This window comes from Rhea americana, unplaced genomic scaffold (genome assembly GCF_003343005.1).
Source record: "Rhea americana isolate MKP2758 unplaced genomic scaffold, rheAme1 scaffold_91, whole genome shotgun sequence".
In the NCBI taxonomy this organism is placed as follows: Eukaryota; Metazoa; Chordata; class Aves; order Rheiformes; family Rheidae; genus Rhea; species Rhea americana.
The window spans coordinates 2680447-2703299 of record NW_028187100.1 but is presented as its reverse complement, the minus strand read 5'-3'; the positions used below and the strand labels follow the sequence as shown (position 1 = coordinate 2703299).

Genomic DNA, 22853 nt, shown 5'->3' with positions numbered 1-22853 from the left:
AACTGCAAAACTACTCCCTACTGCTGCTTCTTCCATATACATCTCAGGACATCTACCTAAGTCATAGGACTGCAAAACACTTCCTCATAAGTGCTTGCTAGCAAAGAACTAAGTAGAATAAAGAAGAAATTTTCCTTTCATGTACTTCTAGTCGGCAGAGCAAGCATAAGGAAAAGAAAGGCATGTTTACCACTTCATCTAACTTTATTAAATCTTGGAGATGGGTGGGTTACATTGGTGGAAGCATGACTTACCCTACAAACCTTGCAATGTATCACCCTCTTGATCACAGGCTAGKGACCAGAAAAGAGAACTGAGCATATAATATCACAACACCTGGAGAGAAAAAGGCTAGAGCTAAAGCTGTCACATCCTCTGAGAATCAGGCACATCTGAAGAGGATGTCTTATGCACACCAAAAGGCTAGAAATAAACTTAGCTGCTGGCTATTTTTTTTGCTATCTGCTTCTCTTGGTTGCCTTCTGTTGATGCTTGCCTCATGCTATGCCACTTCAGTGCCTTAGCTGGATGTCCACATGGCCATGACTCTTGTATCTCTTATCCCTGTGTACTATCTGTGTACTCCTTTTGTTTTAACTCTTCAGCTCCCTTCACTTCTCCTCCTCTTTCAGGCCCTGTGCAAACTGCAGGTCATCTGCTGAGCTCCTCTGCTGAGCCTCTCTATGTTCATCTCTACTGCAGGCTGCTTCAGTTCTAGACAACTGGAAGTTGTTTCATGCAACTCATTTATGTGTGAAATATTCACTCCTCACTTATTTGTGTATGAGAAAACCATAAACCACTATTAAACACAAAACTGCTTCTGACTGATCAACAATAACTTCATGTTTTTCTCAGTATTTATGAACAGGTCATAGGTCTTTTAAAATTTTCAATTCTGACTAATAACATCCACCACTAATATTATCCAGAAAAGGTGATTTCCATCAGATGCTTTTCACTTCTCTCTTTACCATAGAATATTAAAAGCCATTTACATAATAAATTAYACTTGCACCTCTGAAAAGTGATCTCCAGCATCTAAGCGTGCTCCAGCAACTGGATATAAGGGCAGGAAATGCTTCACTTCAGCCTGCAACTTTAGATGTGCTGATGGCTACGCCGGTAATTGAGTAAATAACTGTAGTTCTCTTAAATGTTTCAGTTGATCAGAATGTTTTCACAAGTAGTACTGGCACAGAAGATAGCCTCCTATTTCAACCACGACAAACTGCTGGATGATTTTTTAATGAACAGTAAAACAAAACAAAGCAAAATAAAATCTGTCTTTCCCTAGGTCAGGCCCAGCAAAGCAAGCAGATCTTCTGAAGCTAAGCCCAGAGCCCTGCCAGAGAGCAGCTGACAGGGCACTGAGGGAGGCACAACTCCTCCTAGTGTGTTGGTGCAGCTCTACCATGGGGGACATGGAGCAGTAACAGCTGAGAGCTAGATCCTGGGTAATCACCTACAGGACTCAGGAAAGCAAAGAGCAGAAGCCAGGCTTCTGGATTATTTCAGAAAGTCATTTTAGCAATCAGTACTTTTGTTGACTTGACAATCCCAAGAATGAAGTCCTCTGTTTGCTGGACAGAAAGGAGCTGTGTATGGTTCAGCTCACTGTCCAAACAGCACACCCTGAACCTGGGTGTGCTGGGGCATCTTTAGCATGGGTCTGCTGGGATGTTCTTAACCACTGGCCTCCATCCTGGCCTACCAATAAGAGGCCTGGACCTACTGCCTGCTGACACAGTCCTGACCAGGTGCTGCATGAAAGGAAACACACTGCAGGAAGTGTTTACAGAGTCAGGCCCAAATGCAGACACGTCCTGGGCTTGTAAGCTGCCCTGTCTTAACCACACAGGAAAACAGCTAAGAAATGTTACTATTTTTTGCTTAAAGGCAGCATATTCCTTGGAGKAAAGAAAAATGCTTTAGGAAATGCATTTCTTTCCTAATTGGCAACAGACCACAGGTCAGTATGACTGACAGAAACACACATTCAGAGGTGATACTCTGACAAATACTGGATATTAATAGTTGCCCAACTACTCACAGGAAAACCCGAAATTAAAGGTTATATGACATACTGCAAGGCAGACACCAAATAATATCTATAGTGAAAATGCATGTTACTCAGACAACACTGCTGGCAGAGATTTGGTAAGGGTGTGCAGACTGCTGTGCACACCCTGGTGACCACACAAACAGCAAGATCTGCTTCTCAGTTTAGTCCAAGAGACAGAAGCAGCCTTGCTCGTGAGACATAGGATAAATGGTGCCCTCACAAGCCATGACTAACTGTTATCTGACTGGCATGTGTAATATCTTTCATTGCGTAATACCAAACCTCACAAAACTTGAGCAACACAAGAGCAACTCCAACTCAGCGCGGGTATGAAATTAGTGAGAGGAAGAAGTGGAGACCATGGGGCCACTGGTTCTCCTCCTTTGCACCACCTGTGGTGAAGCAAAGGCTCCTAGTTACATTAGGGGTTGCACTGGCATCTGCGTCCTTCATGTAGACGTGTGGATCTCACATATGCCTACATTTAATATCTTGCAGCTTTTTTACCTCAGATGTATTAGAGCATCATCTAGTTGTTACCAACCACTCCAATACAAATAGTCAGGATAAAAATTAAAAGAAAACGTATCCCCAAAAGGCCTTATTCTGAAATGTTCACACACAAAACTACAGCAGCGAAAGTTACATCAAGGATTATCTGGCTAAGAAAAGGCTTTAGGAGTGGTCTCTACATTTGCAGAATTTCCGTCATCTCTAAAGCACTCTGACACCTTAGAGTGCCAATTTTTTTGACTCAGTCCTTCTGGCTTCATGCTTTGGAGGCGACTGCAGCACCTGTTGGAGCACAGTATGTTGCTGTCCCAGCAGCTGAATCCCTCCTCCTGGACGCAGCTGTTCAGAGCTGCTGCTCTCACTGCACTGCAGAGTAACATCGTTGGGGAGCTCCCACCCACATTTCCTTCATCTTCAGCTGAACTTATACCACAAATGAAAAACTCAAAGATCTTGTTCCTATAGCCACTGCAGTGACTGGCTAGGCTCCAACACAAAATCAGGAAGCCCTGAGTGCATGAACACATTGGGCCTCCTCACAGGCATTTGCCCACATTGCTCCATGGGAATCCATGCAAAGCAAATTCCTCAGTATTATATAAATGGAGCTTTTCTATCGCATTTTGGGTCAGCATCTGGCCTTTGTTTACACATGAAGTCATTAGATTGATAACTGATTCTTCTCAGCCTTTGTAATCTTCACAGCAAGGAAAACACAGCACATAAAATCAGCCATATAGTATCAGCCCAAAAGTTCACAAAACTCAACATTTTGTCACTAACAATGATAAGCAGGAGAAGTGTATGGAAAAAAATAAGAAATAGGGCATGCACAGTGTAGGCTTTTTTCCAGAATACTGTGCCTGCTTCTGATAAGGAGCAATGTAAAAACTTGCTGCATGGGAGACTGCAATAGCCCTTAAGAATAACCAATCTGTGCTAGAAATTATTTAACCACAGAGATGGTAATGGTTAATAACTGACAAGATTACTAGCTTTCTAGAAATAAAATTAAAAAAAAACAGTCTAGATACTGAATCCCCATGAACAGAGGATAGATTTAAGTATTTTCCTTATGTAGTTGCATCTTTCCTATTCAAAAGGTGAGCAAGTGCAGTGGTGACTTCTGTTATCCTACCGAGAAGGATCAGACTGCTGGCAATAATTATTCAGCTTAACTCTGAACATGAGTTGCAGTTAGTGAAACTATTCTGAGCACATCAAGTGGTGGTCTGGCCCAAGCCAGGAAGGTTGGAAACAGAGTGAGAAGAGATATGAAATCCAGAGAACAACTTTTACAGATATATTGATGAAATTCTGAAGCAGTCAACAGAATTCTCCTGTTAGCTYGAATGGGGGTCAGGATTTCTTGAGGACTCTCCATGTGATAGCTACAAGTCCCATTAAAAATTTGGGTTAAACTTTTGCAGCTCACTTGTAGAGGGACTACAAGATCAATAGCTCCCTTTTGAAAAGACAGCTAGATAGAAGGAATGCCCTGTATCAAACTAGTGGGGAATAGAGTGTCACTGAGGACTAGGAGCTTAAACTTCCAGGTCCTACTTCTAACCCATTCATCCTTGCTTGCCAGCCTGGATAGAAAATTTCAGTCACTTCCTCCAAAGTTTTTTCAATGACTTATGGCACTTTCATTCCAAGTAGAAAACTGACATTTCTTAACCTTTAGGAAACAGACTCAAAGCAGAGACAAAACGGCTTCAAGCAGGGACTAAATTTTGTTTTGCCTGAGTCTGTGTTGACTAAGCTGAACCTGATTCACTTAAACTACATGGGTCCTTTCATCTGTGTGGGCTTCTCTGCAGCAAACCAGAGGCAGAGTGAGAAAACATGCCAGGGTTCAGGGAGATGGAGGCACACCTTTGCAGGCTGCAACAAGTTGTAAGGAAAGAGTCTCCCTCCTCTGGGAAAAACCACAGCCCAGTGGAGGCTAATAATCTATGATGGACCATTTTCAGCCAATCTCTAAGAATACACTCTTGTCTGTTTGCAAACAGACATCTGGTGCATGGAGGAAATGTAACAAACATTACTTAGAGAATAAGAATAATCCCAGTTATGTTAATGAAGCTTTACTGGTTCATACCTGCTGCAGGCCATGGCCTGTATGGGCTACATGTCCTTTTCTAGGCACTGGTGTGCTTTTTGCATGTGTTAAGACTTATGCAGCCATATACTTCATATACCTTAAGAACCCCTGGCAGTGTTGCCTCACATCATTTTTTCTTTACATCGTATTAGCCGAAAACACTGGCATACTGGAAAGCCTAGAATATTTGAAGGGTTAAATCATGCCTGGTCTCATCTCTACCCTACTCTTTTCTCATAGCAACAGCGCTCACAGGAGGGAGAGGCAGGGAGGCTTGCCATGGCAGTATTGACAGAAGTCAGCACTTCACATCCCTGCAACTGCCTCAGAAATAAAGATCTTGTCACATTCACTTTAATCTTAAGCAAGTGCCAAGTTATGTCAGTGTCAGTGTGAGAAGCAGCTCTGTCTCTCTCTTCCTTTTATTGGTGATACTGAGACACAGACAAAAGATAAGTAAGACAAAACACCCAGACATGGTTTGCATTAGGTTAGTGAGAGTTTTTCAAAATGGCTTGGCTGCAGAAAGATAGCAATAGGATTTTTCTTCTCAGACAGGATCAAACACTAGGAAAAGAAAAGCCTTCCTTTTATCCACAGAAATCCAATACATTATTTTTCTTTAAGCAATTATTAAACATTTTATACAGGATTGCAAAAGACAGGGCAGAAGATAAAGACTGAAGGAAAAGATATGAACTGACTGAAGAAAGTTAGTTTGAGATTTAAATGTGCTGCTTAGACTCCTGCAGAAGCTGAACAGCCAGACTGCTAATAAAGATCCACCAAAAATACCAAAAATAATGGTATGCATTTCTGCTTTTTATAGTTTTATGGCTATAGGTTGTCTGATTTCTGCCTAAGTGGCTCCCTTGGGCACAGAAGAGAAGTAAAATCATCCCAGTCAAATAAGCTAATGTGACTTTGAAAGAACCAACCACATGAATCTAGGCATAGGTGAGTATCTCTGCAGAGCTGTTTATAGGATAACTCTGAGTGGGAGTTAGTCTGTCCGCATTTACAGATGCTGCTGCATTGCCACGTTACCCTTGCAGACAACCACATAAGCACACAGCAGAGCATGCGCAGCCCCATGTGGAGACTACCCTGCAAGTTACCAAATAATTAGATGTGATATTTATTGTTCAAGGGAGTAAAGCAGCTCATTTCCTCTTAGGCTCCCTCCTGAAGTTCTCACTGATCTATATAAATTAAACTCTTCTGATCTTGCTGGGCAATTGAAGATTTTTAACTCTGAGCGTTCAAGTCTTTTACCTAGTCTTGGTTCTGAGTTTTTTCCCAATTACCTTTGTTTTTTAAAAGAAAATCTATTGTGCATTTATTTTTGGGTTGGAACTCAGACAGAAAAAGGATGGCAGAGCCCTCCCTCAATCTCTCCAAGCTCTTTTGAAGAGACATCCAAGAAATGCTTCTGAAGACCTGCAAATGTTAAATTGACTGCTGTTACCTACTTGCTCCAGATAGTGCCCTTCACAACATGCTCGCCTTTTAGATCATTAATAACTATTCATCCTTCAGCATACTCCCTGCTGCTTCATCCTTTGTGAGGAACTGAACCGACCCCATAAATTTTCTTTTTTCCTGAAATACGCTTGAATAGACTGTGCAGAGACATCATCTGTGCCTTCCAGATTTTTTTTTGTTGCTACTTCTGTTGGTGGCATAATCTGCACCACCACCAACTCACTCCTGTGAGCCAGAAAGCAGCATCCTCCGGATCATCTACAAATCCTGACTTCAGAAGGTGAGAAGTTGAAAAATCCCCAGGCAAGTGTCAGTTGGGGCAACCGGCCACTGAGCACGGTGGCTTGCCCTGAGCTTGGCATTTGGGCAGCTGGGAAGCAATCTGCAGGGACAGCGCCGAACCAAGCTCCATAGCTCTTAGCGAACACTTCGTTGTTATGCAGTTACACGGGGAGGTCTAAGGTCTAGCTTACAAATCCCGAGCACGGGAAGCCTGCGAGCCTGGGCCCCAGGTAAGCCGGGGCCTGGCGTGCCCTCCTGGCTTGCAGCAGGCATTTTGTTGAATGCAATGCATTCCTATAGAACAACTCAATTCCAATAAATGAGTGTTTGCCAGTTCAAAGCACYTGGAAAATAACTGACTGGATCTAGCACAGACACCTTCTCTCAGTCCCACAGTGCAGAAACTAAAGAGGTAACAAATGTAAGCACAAAAAGTACGGAYTTACAACCAGACAATGCTGAGTTATCTACCCTCAAAATGCAGATAGTACATGGATTAAGGACATGATGATCAGAAGTGGTTCTAAAAGGCTGATCTTCATTTCTTTGTCTCAGTCATCTCTCAGGACACACACACTGACAACTCCATTATGTGGTAAAATTCAGCATCTTGTAYCAACTATTGGAGATCAACATGAAATGGAAATCTGTGTAGTTGGAATAAACACCCCGATCTGCCTCCCAGTCCCACTGAAATGGAAGTAACTTTTTCAAAGATGACTGATCCTTATTTTATTTTACGTATCGCACAGCCACCTCCACAGAACAAGTTTTCTGTGTGCTTTTGTTTTAAATGTGAACAACACTGTTAAATATATAACCATATTCTAGAATTTTTCAGACCAAACTATTGGCCTAATTCCTCCTCCAGCATAAACTGGCTTTAACAGAGCTGCATTAGCTTCACACTATCTAAACATCTGTCCTTGTGTGATTCAGACATTTCGAAAATGAAAATACCCCACWGTTTCTTCAGAAGTTTTCTTCTCTTCAACTAAACAATAAACCACAATAAAGGCTCATGAGTGATACAGAAGAAATGACGCATTTATCTTTTCCTTGGAGCTCAACAATTGTTTTGTACCCGCAATAAGGGTACAAAGATCACATTCGCTTACTCTCTAAAAGACACTTCGATAACTAGAGCACCAATGTATTTATTCGTCATAAAATTGTTTCTCTCATGTTTGTCTCGTTTCCTTGTATTCCCCATCTGTGTGCACAGATAAATCTCCCGCGTCTTGCATTACGCTATATRATCTTTAGAGCAGAGACCGAATTTTCGTTGTGTTTATATAGCACCTAGCACATGAAGGCTCTTGTCCATGTCAGCAAGAAGGCAGGCTTGGAGGTACAAGGAGCCCTGAAATGGGAATATCTGACAGCCTTTAACTGCTCAAGGAAAAGAAATTAAATTGATTTTATGCAAGAGCCACTTTGAGTACAACAGCTGTATTTTGCAAAATACTGCTCTGACAGATTTCAGCCAGGTTGAAGGATGACATTCCTCTTGCCAACGTCAGCTTAATTATAATATGGTTGCTTTTTCCAAAACTGTGTTTGGATTAGCATTAGAGAGCAATAACTAACTACTACTAACTTCAAAACAGAGGCCTCTGGCTCCATTTTTATGAGTGCCAGAGCTGGGAGCTTGTGGCAACAGCAGTGCTCACAGTGCTCCTGGAAAGGCGGACAGCGTTGCCTGCCCTGTTCTTCTTTACCCACTCCCTCTTGCTTACTGCCCTGCTGCTCACATCCTGTTTGTGATGAGTGGTTGGTCCTCAGCAAAACCCTGTCCTGATGGCAAGCAAGTTCACTCACAGCAAGGTTCACCACAGTTAGCACAGTCGTTCTGTGACTGCCCAAAAGTGTGACTCACTGGAGCTGGTGACCTATCACATAGTCACCACCTCACAGTGCAGGAAGTTTTGCTGAAGCTACCTAGTAACTCATTGGAAACAACAGAAGGCTCCTAATAGATAATGATTTAAATCAAAGAACATAATCTGAATTCTGTCCAGTCACATGATTAAGTGTTTACCTTTTAATTGCTTGTAATTATCAAGGAGTGGCAAGCTAATGAATTTCACAGTAAATGTTGCATATCACTGTGTCACATAGTTGTTATTTCTGCAGCTACAAGGGAACAAAGGGTATGAATGTGAAATTACCAGTGAATGACAATTAACCTTATCTGCTCAACATGGAAGAAATGATGACTCTGAGAGACACATTCAATCCCTTCCCTATCATTTGCAGATTGTCACGGCCTTTTATTTTGGAAAAAATACACCACAGAGCAATTACTCCCTGCACAAATCTCACGCCACCACCTGCTCGTCTTGGCAATTACAGAGGAGGCAAGAAGGAACAAGGACTGATTCCTCCAGATGCTCAGAAATCACATTGAGCCATTCAGTACGGATTGCTTCTCCCTTCATGCTGATTAATGTGGCCTCCCTGCCACATCCTGTACCAGTTCAACTAGGGGATGGAGGATGCTGAACAGCCCTGCATCCCCACTGGGCACAGAGGCTAGCTGCAGCAGAATGGGACCAGAGGAGCTTGCTGACAAGGCTAAGATGGCATTTTGTAACAGGAGAGAGGAAATATAACTTGCTTATCTTTCACAATTCTTTTGCTTCTCAATGCCTCTTCTGAGGAAAAGTCAGAGAATAGGAAATTTTACATAATTCTTCTTAATCAACAAGATGGTTTACATGGAAACATCGTCCTCTAATAAAATTCTATAGCACAATTTGGAAAAAAAAMCCCMAAAAACAGAACTCCAAACCCAAAAATCCAAARGAAAAAAATCGCTCTTGATTGAAAGAAATAGTTGTCAGAGTTGCTTCTAAATTATTTATACAGAAAATCACTTGCTGTGCTCCTCTGTAGTTATATAGGACTTTTCCACAAAGTTCCCATTCACAACACTGCATGAACTCTGCTGTCTGGGGACCTCCCACTTTCTATTGCCAGGAAAGCTGGAAGTGCCTTGGTCAGTTTTACTGTACCAGACTGGTGCTGGCTGCCTGCCAGTGACTGCGACCAGCTCCAGCTCGCCTTTTCTACAAGGCAAAAGGCGCTTCAGAGCATTTGTATTTCCCCTGTGCAGCCCGCTGGGGCCACGAGTGCCATGCCGCTGGCTGGCTCGGCAGTTGCRCTGCTCCCCTCCTCTGTGTGCCCGCACCTGCCACAGGTCACTCTCAGCCTTGACCTAGTTTAGGGGCACAACCAAAAGCAGGAGGGGAAACTGCGATCAGAAACAGTGCTGCCTGCAAGGACGGGCTTTCAGCTGTTCTCCGTATGACCACTGCGCTTTCCCTCTCTGGGTTTTTCCTTGCTGCTTAGAGGGAGAAGGAAATGGGGACAGTGGGTGCGAAAGTCAGAAGGAAACGTGAAGGAAGGGGAAAGGTGCAGATGCAGGCAGTGAGATGATGATGAGGGAGCTGTGCTATMAGCAGGCACCAGAACTCCCATGCGCTGCAGCATGTTTTGGTGCCACAACTGTGCTGGAAAGGCTCTAGGAGCAGGAGAAGAAGTGGCATATGGGCTGCCTCTCCTGGTGGGAAGCTGCTCTGCTTGTCCTGTGCTCAACTGAAATGCTTTTGGCAGCATGAAGGCAGTGTAACTGCAGTACCTGGGCAAGACACTGCCTGAGCATCTCTGCACTCACAGCTTGGAACAGATTTCACTGCAAACCAGTGGAGACTCCTCTCCCCAAACTGTGGGGAAGCCAAAGCATGCAAGACTACACAACAGCCCTGCACAGCCTGCCTTCTGTTGTGGGAAAAGTGATTTTTGCTGTTTTTATTAGCTTCTTGTGAGTACTGCCAGGTGAATCAGTGCAATCCAGAACAGGATGTAAAACAGTGACCCTGGCCACAGCACCAGCTAATGGTGCTACCTGCAGGAAAGCTACTCAGTCATGCAGAGCAAAGCGTCTTACCCTTCTGTGCAGGGGTTCACCACTGCCATAGCCGGTAGATACCACCCATGGCACACTATCACTGGGGACAACTCTCAGGTCTACAGCCAACCATAAATCACTTGGAAGTGATGGCTATCGCTTGGAAACCACTGATGCAGTGTTCTGGGCAATTCAACAGCTGAGATTCCCAGATGGGTCAGTCTAGGGACCCTCAAGAAAATGAAATTATATTCACTAAATTAAGACCAGAAAGCTGATTAGATAAATTATGCTTAGGCCTCTGATTTAGAATTAAAGTGTCTTTAATTTAACTTGCTTCTCTTCTTAGTCCTTTAATTCTCAAAAGGAATGTCCATATAGAGCTTTAATGAGTTTTAATTAATCTTCTTTAAAAGGTAGCATAGATTAACTTTCTTATGTTCCCTCTGCAGGCAATCCATGTATTAAAGCTCCCTGCCTCAAAGGATTCATGCACCATGGGGGCATCTCCTGTTCCGAGTTTTTCAATGGTCAAATTTGCTATCCTATCTTTTATGCCAGTTTTTTAGTCTAGAGGCCAAAATGGGTTGGTACAAAAGAAATCTGTACCAACTAATGCAATTAGTTAAAAACCTTCTCCCTCCTACCCAGTGCAATTACCGGCTCTGTAGGGACATTGTAATTCATGTTAAGAATGGTTTTACTGATTTAACTCTAATTCATTTTCATTAGTTAAGGATTTCTCTATCTATAAACTTGTACAGGTTTTAATAGCCTGCTTTTGTTAATGGAAGCAAAATTCAGGGTGGACATATATTTTTATAAGGACAACTTGGTTTAGTCCAGGTTAAACATATATCTAACTTAATTTAGTAGAAACAACTCCCTCTTAGTAAAAGGTGCACAAGTACATTACTATGAGCTAAAATAGTCTTAGGTGTGTTATGTAGTTGTGCTGCAACTTTATGCACACTGACTCTAGCTTTGAGACAAATGCTGGGTAATTCGAAGGAGGACGAGTAAGAATTTTTCATTTGCTGCAGTGCAAGAGAGCATATGGGCAGCAACTGCAAAACACCTGATGAATGGTGACAGCGTAACCCAGGGCAGTCTAGACAACCCCTGTTTGACCAGATCAGTCTGCAACTGTATCTTTGGTTAACTGACTGCATTCTCCACAGAGGTGACTTTTGACTTAACATGAGACTCTCTGAAAATGCACTACGAGCAACAGGAGTTTGCACTGATGCAAACTGCCATCTAAAACAGCTGTGTTCAGTGAGAATGGACAGGGCTGTGGTCATGGTCCCTAGAACTAGAGCACACTGCCTCTCTATTCGGAGAATGGAAAAGAGGCGCATGTGAAGTGTTATTATTCCACAGTGCACATGAGACAGGTATATACACAGCAAAACCAGAACAACTACAACATTTTGGATTTCTTTCCTGTTCTTGCACTGCTTAAGGTTACAGAAGTGGAATCACGTAGTGTTGTGGTGTATGTTGATAGACAGTTTTAGTGACTACCCAATTTAAAAAGGAAAACAGTTCTTATTATATGCCAGTTGGCTTTCACTGGCCCTATTTATAAGCAGGATCCACTTGAGCACAGATCTTTCAAGGTCTGTTTCACAGAAATATTGCCTGAGTTTGAGTTACTGTCAAAAAGGCCACTGCCAGTCAAGCTTACAGAATGAGTAACAGCAACCATGCTTGCTCCCCCTATCTGTGCACCTACAGGAAACAAGAGTTGTGGTAAACCCTGAAATAAGTGCCATTTGGAACAGAGCTAAAAGTATTAGCGGAAAAATGCCTTTGATATGGTTTCCCTCCTTGACTATAAACCCACAGCTTGCAAGTGGAAATGGACAGCCACCCACAGTTACTGGCTCACATCCTTACCACTTACACCAATGTGTGCACCCCGCTCATGGCAGGGGAATTGCTCTTCATTTATAGGCAAGCAAGTGAAAGCAGAACTTCATAAGAACGAACAGGGTATTTAGCACTCAGGGTATCGGCACCGTCCAGGCAAGGGAGGCATCAGCAGAGCTGCAACGTATGTCAAGATCTTTCTGGTTCCTCGCTGTTGGACTCAGGCTACTACTGCCATTATTTTTTTAAACTCTCCAGTCAGTTCTCAGTTTCTTGTATCATGCTCATTACCACAGCACATCCCAATCTGCATCACTTGCTTGAGGTAATAAACCAAGATACAGGTGAAGCAATTCCAGCATTTTTCCTAATTCCATGCCAAAATGATTCTCAGCACCAGAAAACTAGCACAATAACAAAAAGCATACCAAGAAAAAGAGAAGCAAATATGAAAAGTACTCATCACTAGGAAAAACGTCAAGTTTCTCTTTCAAAAGGATCTTTTCCTTCAAAAAAAGAATGTTCTGCCTTGTTAAAAATCACGGCAATACAAATTCATTCCAGGGCAATAAACTTGTGTCAATTTATGCAAGCAAGGTGCTCTTACTTACAGAGACGATAAATAAGACACAGTTGCTTAGAAGTGAGCATCTTTTTTATACCCAGAATATTCTGAAATGTAAATCTTGAGGGCCAGATTCTCAGTTTCATGTACAATGAAACTCAGGTTTCTCAGTACAAACTAATAGAGGAATCCTCATTAAATGTCAGGCACCAGCCAGGCTGTAAGATATCTTATATGACTCCTTATTTATCTATGCGGTTAATGCAACCAACACAAAAAAAGCATCTGTTTGCCAGGAAAGAGAAAAATATATTTTTGCACAACCCAGGGTAAACACAGGTTTTACATATGGTGGCTTATATTTATATAGGGAGTATGATACATTTATTTTTAGGCTTCCAGTTTTGCATGTCATTCCTAGAACCAGGAATTAAGAAGGTAAAGAAAAATTAAAGTATATTGAAACCTCATGCACACACCACTTCGTCCAATCTATGCTTCAGGTTCAAGAGTCTTAATAAGACTACCTCTGAAAAGCAATCACCAAATTTGAAATCCTATGGCCATAATAAATTGGCCTTATTTGACAAGCATTGCAGTGCTACATAGAAAATCTGTTGTTCCATAGACAGAACCCTGCAATCTTCTGATGGCAAAGGGTGTTTTGTTTTTAACCACTATGCTGTCTTTGGTTTGCTGTGCGGCTGCTGAGGTGGAAAAACAGCACTCTTTGTACTTCTTTACAGCTCTTGATTGCACATACGTTTAGGAATATTCTAGAGATAATAGGCCCCACTGGGCAATTTTATGTATTTTTTTTCTCCCTTTACAAAGATAGACAACGGGCAAGGGAGTTCAATTGAAGCTCAGAGAAGCCAAAAGGAAACCACAGGTTTTATTTTTCTCTTCAGAGCTGGTGTTTAGTGAGGCCTCATCCTTCACCATGAGGGATACTGCACTGTGCTTTTCTCTGCTTTTTAAATACCTCGGGTCACTCAGAGAGATTCTGTGAACTCAAATAATTCTGATGTGAACCAAGAGATACAGATAAACACTTTTTTATTCTTCTGTTCCGACTTTCTCAGACCTCAAGAAAGATACCTGGAGATAAGATGTTCCAGTCTCAGTAGTAAAGTGCTTCTTTCACAATATGTGATTTGGGAAATAAGTCAGATTATGTTTACCCTCTGGTGGTAGTTTTGCTCTCTTTGGTTCACAGAATATAAGGGAAAAAAWTCTTCTCTAATCTCGTGTTCTGTTTATCTCTCTTTCTCCTGCTTCCTAATTCCACCCAAAGGGAAAGGTCATCAAGGAGAGGCTGTTGACAGCATGGTACATGTATGTGAGCTCCTACATATATTTTTGTACTGAGAAGTGGATTTAGTTCTTCTTTTACTTCTCTCAGTCGTAACTTTGCTCTTAAGGGCCCTGAAAGTCAAATGAGTATCTTGGATACACTTTAACTTATATCATCTACAAGCAGCCACAGAAGATAAACATTTCCGCTTGTCCTTTGCAACTGGGTCAGGTGATGCTGGCAACAGAAAGCTTGAGTGGTAGAAGCCCCTTCTTCGAGTCACTGTTAAAAGTCCCACTGACTTAAGAGCACAAAGATTTTGCTCCTTCCATCCATTCTGGGGCAATGCTTCTTTCCTGGTAGCCTACCTGCTCATGATTAGACCAGGTTATATCACTGGGGAGATACAGAAATGGATCTACTGAATTGGAGAACCTGAGTGCAACAATTAACCTGAGGAATAATTTCTGATTCTTTAAATGGAAGGCATCTTACAATACAGCTTCAGATACACAATTAGCTATTGCAATAGTTTTAACAGTTTTATTTCAGAAATGAAGGTTCTTCTTTCCTTCCAAGAGAGAATACATAGAGAAGATACGAGGTTTTCCTGCTCTGCTTGTTTTATCTTTGATGTCTTAAAAACAAAGAAACCAGGTATCTGCCTCTGTGAGAAATTGTGAGGTATGTCAGGCTAGTGAACCCTTCTATGCCAGTGCATCTCCTCTGCCAAATCACTGTATGCCAGACAACTGGTGTGGATATCATGTCCCAGGCTAGGGTCTTAAATATTGGGTAAGTATACTTCCATCAAATAGTGTACAGAGCAGAAGATGAAAGATCTGATGCAAAGGACAAACTATCACCCAAACAACTAAATCTGGGGATCAATTTCATTCTAGGCCATTTTATTCTGGAGATCTTTAGCAGRGGCTCTTTTATTCTCTTTGCAGGGTCTCTGGTACAGTGTGGCCCCCCGAGCAAGCCACAGATGTGTGTAACTTAACAATGGCTCTGTACTCTCACACAAGTCAAGRAAATTGCTCACATGCTGAAGGCAATTAAACTACCCATGTTCAGGTAAAATGTGTGCTTACTGTGCTTTGCTGGATCAGCACCTACCTCCTGAATAAAGTTCAAGGATCGTTACAGCTTCTGTTTTCTCTTCAGAAAGCCTCTTTCCCCGCCATAAGAAAAGCGTCTTCTGACAAACTGACAGAGCATTACTACACCATGACAAGCTAATACATGATTAATACCAGTTGTACCTTGCATTAATTACAAAATCTCCTGCATCTTTAATACAGCCTAACAGGACAGACTGGTGCATGTCAACATGTGCCTTTGTCAAGCTGTGACCTTCAGCTGACATTATAGCTGCTGTCTGGAATCATATGACCTATATTTTAATTATGTAACAGCTGCATAAAGCTGTCAAGGACAGAAGCAGGGCAACCTAGTGTCAGGTTCAACACTTCTTCAAGGGTCAACACAACTAGACTCAATGTCACTGAGTTTGTTATGGAAGAGATATCCATGGTAGACAGAAATATGGATTAGACAATGCCCACCCCAAGACAACTCCTCTCAGTTTAGGAAAAATACACACACAAGATTACCATGTACTTTCTAGACAGCTGAACTGCTCTCTCCATTCCAGCCCTATTCACATACTGACTTAATCTGTCTCAAGGAAATTCCAATATTATGCCACAAATGTACAAATTTTGCTTTTGCTTAATCTGACATTTAATTTTGGGGAAAAGTCTTAGCTATGAAATCCATTTAATTGACTAACACTACTAGGTCTGTAAATAGTTCATTCTCAGACCATTTTCTGACCCTTTACTGTAATTTCCTTTAGATTTTAAACCACAAGCYTGGCAGAGCTATTGCTAAGAAAGGACTTTCATCATCAGTTCCCTGCCATACAATTGCAGGTAACATATGCAGAAATAAACACCCAGGGGCAAACTGCCTCCACTTTATTATTGATTTCCATCAACAGTCTTGCAGTGAGAATGGATTTGGCACCTACTTTGTTAACACATTCGGTTGTTGAAGAAAGCAGATTTGCCATGAAATTGTTTGTTGTAGAAACTGATCCTGGCAAGCGGCTCCAAATTAGTTCCTATGAACTTTCTAAATCAGGATGTCATTTAATTCCCAGCTACCACTGAATTCACTTGAAACAGGATCCTGACCGTAGCTAATGCAGATTCTTTAAAGAAGGAAGTTTAAACAAGCAAATAAACCTCCATCMCAATAAAAAAGAAAGTCGATCTGTCAGCAGTAACGCTTCTGAAGTCTGCTTTCCAATGAGCAAATTACCCAAGTATGCAAGAAGCGATGGGGCCTGATAGGCAACCTTCCTGTGACTGAGGTTTTCAGGACAGTACTCTCTCACATGGAATCTCTGGTGTCTATTAACACAGTTTAGTTCACAGCTCAATTATGTGAATTCTTTGATGTCTCATTATGCAGTTAAGCCCATGCTCCATTTTTTCCCTGAGGCTCCTCTCCTCTCTCCAGACACTAATTTCCATGAAAATCATAGGAACTTACTATCTCTGAGATAGCTGTCATTGCACCACAATCAGCTAGAAGTTTCAAGAAGCATTAGGGGAGAGGCAGGCTAGGGAGAAGGGAGATAAGGGGCAAGCAGTCAGTGCTATTGCGTTAGTATCTTTTCTGAGAAAACAAGGTTAAACAGACCATTATACACCCCAACATATGTGCACTGTGATAGCAAGGGTGAACTATCATTTCCTGATCCAACAGAGATAATCTTATTCTTTGCTCCATTTTCATCACTGGCCTTTAGGTCATCCAGCCCTTCAAAACTAATCCAGATATGAGAACCAAAAATAATTTTAAGTGTGAGAAACTATATTTTTTTTATTTGTTCCGAATGTATTTGTTTATTAAAAAAATCACCACTCAGGAAAGTCTCAGCTTTCCTCACTCTCTAAGAAGGGGCTCTCTCCCTCCCTCTGCTTCATTCTCCTCCTCAACACACTCGTGTTTTTCTTTAACTAAGAAAATATTTTCTTAAATGTGCTTTCAGCCTGCATTTCCTCTTTTTGTTTCTCTTCACCCCTATTAAACAATCTAACACTGAAAGAAAATACCAGCATCTGATCTAGTATGTTTTTATATCAATATTTTTGGTCGCAGTGACCAAATATGATTACAATACAATCACAAATGGCATATTCACTTTGTTGCCTATACCCGATGTGAATCTTCATATCCAAAATCACTACTGCAGCAACACAGAGCATTTAATGGAAGTCCTGTTACTACTACATAGATTGGCCTGCTTGCAAAACTCAGTATTTTGCGGTCTGCAGTTGCAAAAGCAGTCTTTATTCTCAGATCCCTTTGATCTTAAGGCACGCAATCTGAGACTCTGCAGACTCTATTTCTAGATATGATGGGGATGACATTTAATTGCACGCAGGACCAGGCATTCCAGGTAAGAAGTTTCCAAAACGTGTTCAAAATCAGAGGCCACTTCAGAAGACTTGAGCAATACAGTAGGGAAAGACAGATAAAGAAAACAACTTGAGAAAAATAACAAATTTACCTGGAGTATTAACAGCATCTGAATAATAGAAGGTGGAACTCTGGCTCTGGAACGTGATAATGCATCATCCAATTTAATATTGAGGGTAATAATATTCCTAAAGTGCAGAAGAGCCAGTTGTCGAACGGAGGGCTCCTTCCCCTTAGGAACAGAAACACAACAAAATGGATTATGAGCTGTGTAAAAATGAGTGTCAAAATCCTGAGTCAAAATTGTTTCCTCCTCTTCTGAAGGATTACCAGAATAGTAAATGAGTGCAAAGCAGAGGAAATTTGACAAAGGACACAAAACAACGCACCAAACATTCACAGTGATTTTGTGATATTGAATGCTACAGACAATGATCAAGTGCATATTTACCAAGGAAAACTAATCTTGGCTATGAGGACAGTGGGAGGAGCTGAAGGGGAATCTCACCTGAGAGCAGAACATGCAAGAATTATTCTGACTCTTCAAAAGGAATGAAATGTATAATAAATTTAAAAAGATAGGGTGGAATTTCCATTATTTCTCAAGATTTCAATTCCTGGCTGGGCATGTGCTCTTTAAATACTGTTGTGAATCTTGGCCCTAGCCTGCCTGTGGATCTTGCTTCTCTTCAGAGTTTGGGAAAATTCAATATAAGGCAAGAACAGAGCTGACGTTTCATATTGCATTTTCAAAGACATCTTTTTGCAGTATAAGAATCACATCTCACTAAAAAAAGTCTCATCTGAAGAATATGATGCTAGCTCTGCCTGCAGAGATTAACCCCACTTGCCTTATGTCTGAGGAGYTGTAAAACCACTCCAGTTGCTGAGATCAGGGGTTACTCCTTGGGTATATGCAGCTGTAAATATATATTCCTGCCTGCATTTCTGAGTGCTGCCAGCCAAATATTTACCATTTGAAGGTCTGGTGTTCAGCTCATGTTGACTTACCTTAATTCAGGATAAAGAACTCTGACACTCCCACCATTTCTTTTCACTTAGTGTAGTTATTTATATTGAAGTAAGGAAGGCCCCAAACCTKCTTAACTAGTAATAAATGGTATTTCCAAGAGCATAAAAGCACAAACCGGGCTTTTGGGACTAACCTTAAAACATAAGGCACCTAGATCCATCTGAAATTACATAGGCCTTGGGGTTCTTACTCCCTCCAAGCTCCCTCAAAAATTCAAGCTATTATTTCCACTTGAAAGATGAGGAGACTTGTGCTGCTAAATTATTTTCAAAGGCCGCAGAAACATGACAGGGAAAAGAGGTATTTGGTGCAATTTTCAAAAACATCTAGAAGAGTTCTAATTTAGTTAAATGTTTTTGAAAATCTTACTGAKATTTTCTTACTACCTATATCATTAGGTAGACTGGAATTTAGATCACGTGGTACTTGCGAAAATCTAACCTGGTGTTCTAATAGGTTTTCAGTTATCATCCTCTTTCTAGGATGACAAGACACAAGTCAGTGGGTGATCCAGACCTGAATGTCTTTAGATCTCTTCTGTTTTAGAATCAATTTTTTTGTAAAACTGCAACTTTTCCACAGAATTAAGATCTCACTCCTGCAAATAACTGCAGATATAAATGATATCACTAATAATTGGACAGTCATTTTAGATATAAAGTTCACTTGGAAAAATGCGAGAATGTTTACAAAGTTTTCCCAAATATATTTAGGCACCTAACTCCCACTGAATTCAGTAGGCATCTAGGACCAGCTCCAGAAGCTCGATTAGATACCTATCTGCTACAGATTTCATTGGGACTTAAGTGATAAGCAACACTTATCTGGATGTATACCTTCACTAAACTAGAAGGTTGAGCCTTCATCCAAATCAGATCAAGTATCTATAGTGGATTTAAAATTACTTGGAGTCAAATTCTATTATAATGTAAATTGGTCCAGTTCCACTGACTATTATCCTTGTATCCATTTACAGTAGCAGAGAATTTGACCTCAGCAATAAAATCCCCTTTCAACAGTGAAGATTCTTCAGAAAGAAAAATTTACATGGCAGAGATGTATGACATAGGCTGAAGTCAACACAGTTGAATTTATTTCGCTGTGTATATATTTCAGTTTATTGTTCATATCCTTTTTATTCCTTTTAGAATGAGTTGTCATAAGGACTATCCATCCTYCCTGCACAAACTTCCTATTTTCAAAATTCCCCTTCATCTTTTCACCCAAGCACTTCTAAATTTGGTTTCATAATTAACTGATTTGGAAGGCATGACTATACAGAACAGTGGCACTGGGAAGTTGGCCCAAGAGGAGAGAGTTAAGGATTGCATCAGTCTGTTGATGAACCAGTAAAGTTGCTTTTTCCAGTTTTTCAAGATTCTATAGTAATAGAGTAAATTTTCACCTGCACAGGATAGAAAATAGCCTGAAGCATGGGCAGAACATCACTGAAGAAAAAATCCCAGGTTTCAGCTAAGGTATCCAGTAGTTTCTGCCCTGCAAAAACACAAAACAAATTAGTGATCTGTTTAGGTTATAATCAGTAATCTGCAAAGACTAAGAAACACAGGAAAGAATGTGAATCTGCTAGTTACTCACAAAGATGAATCATTTACCAGATACTTGTAGTAGTATGGAATTTGTATTCCTTTCAGTATATCAGATCATTCGGTATTTATGTCTTTCATATCACACATCTAGTGTTTTTAGTAGACTTGGAGATTTTGAGGTTAAAGTTTATTCAGAGAAATCCTGCAAAAAATAAGCAATAGTAGCGCAGATCACCTCCTCCTCCTCTTATTCTAATAGTACTGGACAAGTCTGCCAAGGAGAGCAGCAGGAGGAGGACACAGAAGATTAAATGTGGACGTATCTCTCCATAGAAATCTCTGCCACATTGCTACACTCTGCCTTCTTAGCCAGAGAGGGAGCAGGGCAAACCTGTCTCTGCAGGGATGCTTGCACAATGCCCCTATGATCTATCTCCCCACTTCCCTGTATCTTCCCTTCCATAGAAAACCTCATATAACATCTGCGGAAGAAGACAACGGTGCTGCAGGCTCTGCTTTTTCCTGTTACTGGATGCAGTGAAAACCTACTGATGACTTGAGCTCTCCTTGGTCCTCACACCTATTACTCCAGCTGCAGCCACCTGGAAGCCTCTGCAGGTTCCTGGAGATCAGAGAAGCTCTGGCCAAGCCCTTACAACTAAGCTCGACACTAAGTCCCTCAGAGAATATTTTATAAAAACAGAGACCAACGCGAGAGCTGGAGATCTATGGGAGAGGAATCTGGGCTGAACAGCTGAATACTGGCTTCAAATCCCTGTTTCCCCAGCTGGCCTAGGTGATGGGCAAGGTGTTTACTGTCCCTGTGCACCTAGCCTGACTGTGATGGGAGATATTTCCACCACATCTCCACCAGCAGCTATTAAGAGATAAATACATGAAGCATTCAGGTAAGACAGTATAGCATATCAAGAAGCAAATTCAATACCAATCAGTCAAGATCACTACTGGTATCAGAATCAAATATTATCCTTAATATTTGTATTATAGCATTACCTAGTGCCCCACTCAGGGAGCACTCTTCCTAGTATTGCGCACACACACAAAGAAACAGACTTTGCAAGAAAGCATCTACAATCAAAGTTAGTCAAGTACTGATCTTTATTACAGGATGTTTGATCATGCTGCATTTTTTAAGTGCTTGACAAATAGCACCAGCTTTGGCATATCTGCTGCTCTTGATTTATTCTTGGGTCAATGGCTTAAATGCTTTCAGTAACAAATCTGAATCACCATGCTACACTATGCTATAGTTATACCGCAGCTGCTGGGTTGTTAACTCTTCCAAGATCGTTACTTCTGCATCATCAGACTGGGATCCTCTGTGTCTTACATATTCATGTATAAATCTGAAAAATATGTTCTAAGTTTCAATTATTTAAAATTTGTCTTTAATTAGTTCTAGTGAAACACAGTAAGGAATCGGCTCAAAAATTTCCCAGCAGTAGTACCAGCACTACTACTACTAGTAATAACAATACAGTAATAATAATAAAAAATACTGTTTCATTTATGGTCAATATACTAAAAGTGTTTCAAAGAAATTATGCTCACAAAGAACTGTAATGATTCTAAACCTTAAGAGCAGAATTTAAAAACGAGTTAAATACATTAGTTACTCATAAGTTAAAGCTAAATAGAAACCAAGCCCTTAAAAATATTTTGCTCTAAATGTAGGTGCTGAACACTTAGAATTTTGGTCCTTCTGAAATTTTGCTCTTAGAATTGCACAAAGTCAAATTGTCCTGTTGAGATAAATATGCCTTTACTGTAGCAAATTCCTTTCATCTTGTGGGCAGTTTGTTTTGTAAAGCGATGAATTTCTGTGCAGCAGCTCAGAAAGGCTGCACAGTTGACTGCTTTTTGCCAGGCAGGTCTTTTACTGTGGGCTGTACAAGAACTCCTATAATTTGTTGACGATTAGCATCTTTCACACAGAGGAATGTGACTTCTGTGTCCTTTCAAGAATACGTTTTTTCTACTGTCAGGCATAGATCCCTTCCTTTACTGTAAGTATGTACTGGATTCAAGGAAGCTGAGTTCATCCAAATGCTAACTTAAGAGAAGCACAATATAGTCAGTTTTGGATGACACAAAAATCGACACAGTGCTTTTCAGTTTCACAGTGCTTTTAATAGTTGAAATTTCCAAAAAAAGTTTCTCTCTCAAAACAGATGTTAAAATTTTCAAAACTTCTTGCAGAAAAAAACGCCTCCAAACTCTGCTCTGGAATGATTTTTCCCTCATGGAAGCTACAACACCAGCCATCAGATGGGATTTGAGGACGGGATTTGAGACAGGAGTTCCCAGGATTTCCACACTCCCAACTTTGCTGCAGTATTTCGGGAGTCTAAATTATGGAGCCACCAAGTACAAGGGGGACCCTGCAGCTGTGGTACCTTTGCAGCCGGGAAACACTATCTCAGCCTCAAGGACTCACATCCACCACCCACTCACCAGGCAAGCTATCAGAAAGCATTCTGTCAGAAAAATGTCTGAATTTGAATCCTGTATTACCGCTATCTTTCTAAAACTTTCCAGTTTTGGTGAGTTGAGACTTGCAAGAAAAAAAAAAAACAGATGAAAAAGGAATAGGAATTTAGTGGTTTACTGGATCTAATTTGTCAATATGATACTTAAAAAACAACTTCC

At 41.0% G+C, this 22853-nt stretch overlaps 1 protein-coding gene across 2 annotated transcripts in view; it reads right to left on the bottom strand.

The window, feature by feature from the left end:
• Positions 1-22853, bottom strand: part of PRR5 (proline rich 5) — a 71211-nt gene that overhangs the window by 11210 nt on the left and 37148 nt on the right. For both annotated transcript variants that reach the window (XM_085324430.1, XM_085324429.1), the window contains 2 exons: positions 20039-20130; positions 17692-17832 (listed from right to left, as the gene is read on the bottom strand). In XM_085324430.1, the coding sequence (XP_085180556.1) occupies positions 17692-17832; positions 20039-20130 (233 nt within the window). The remainder of the gene's footprint in view (positions 1-17691; positions 17833-20038; positions 20131-22853) is intronic.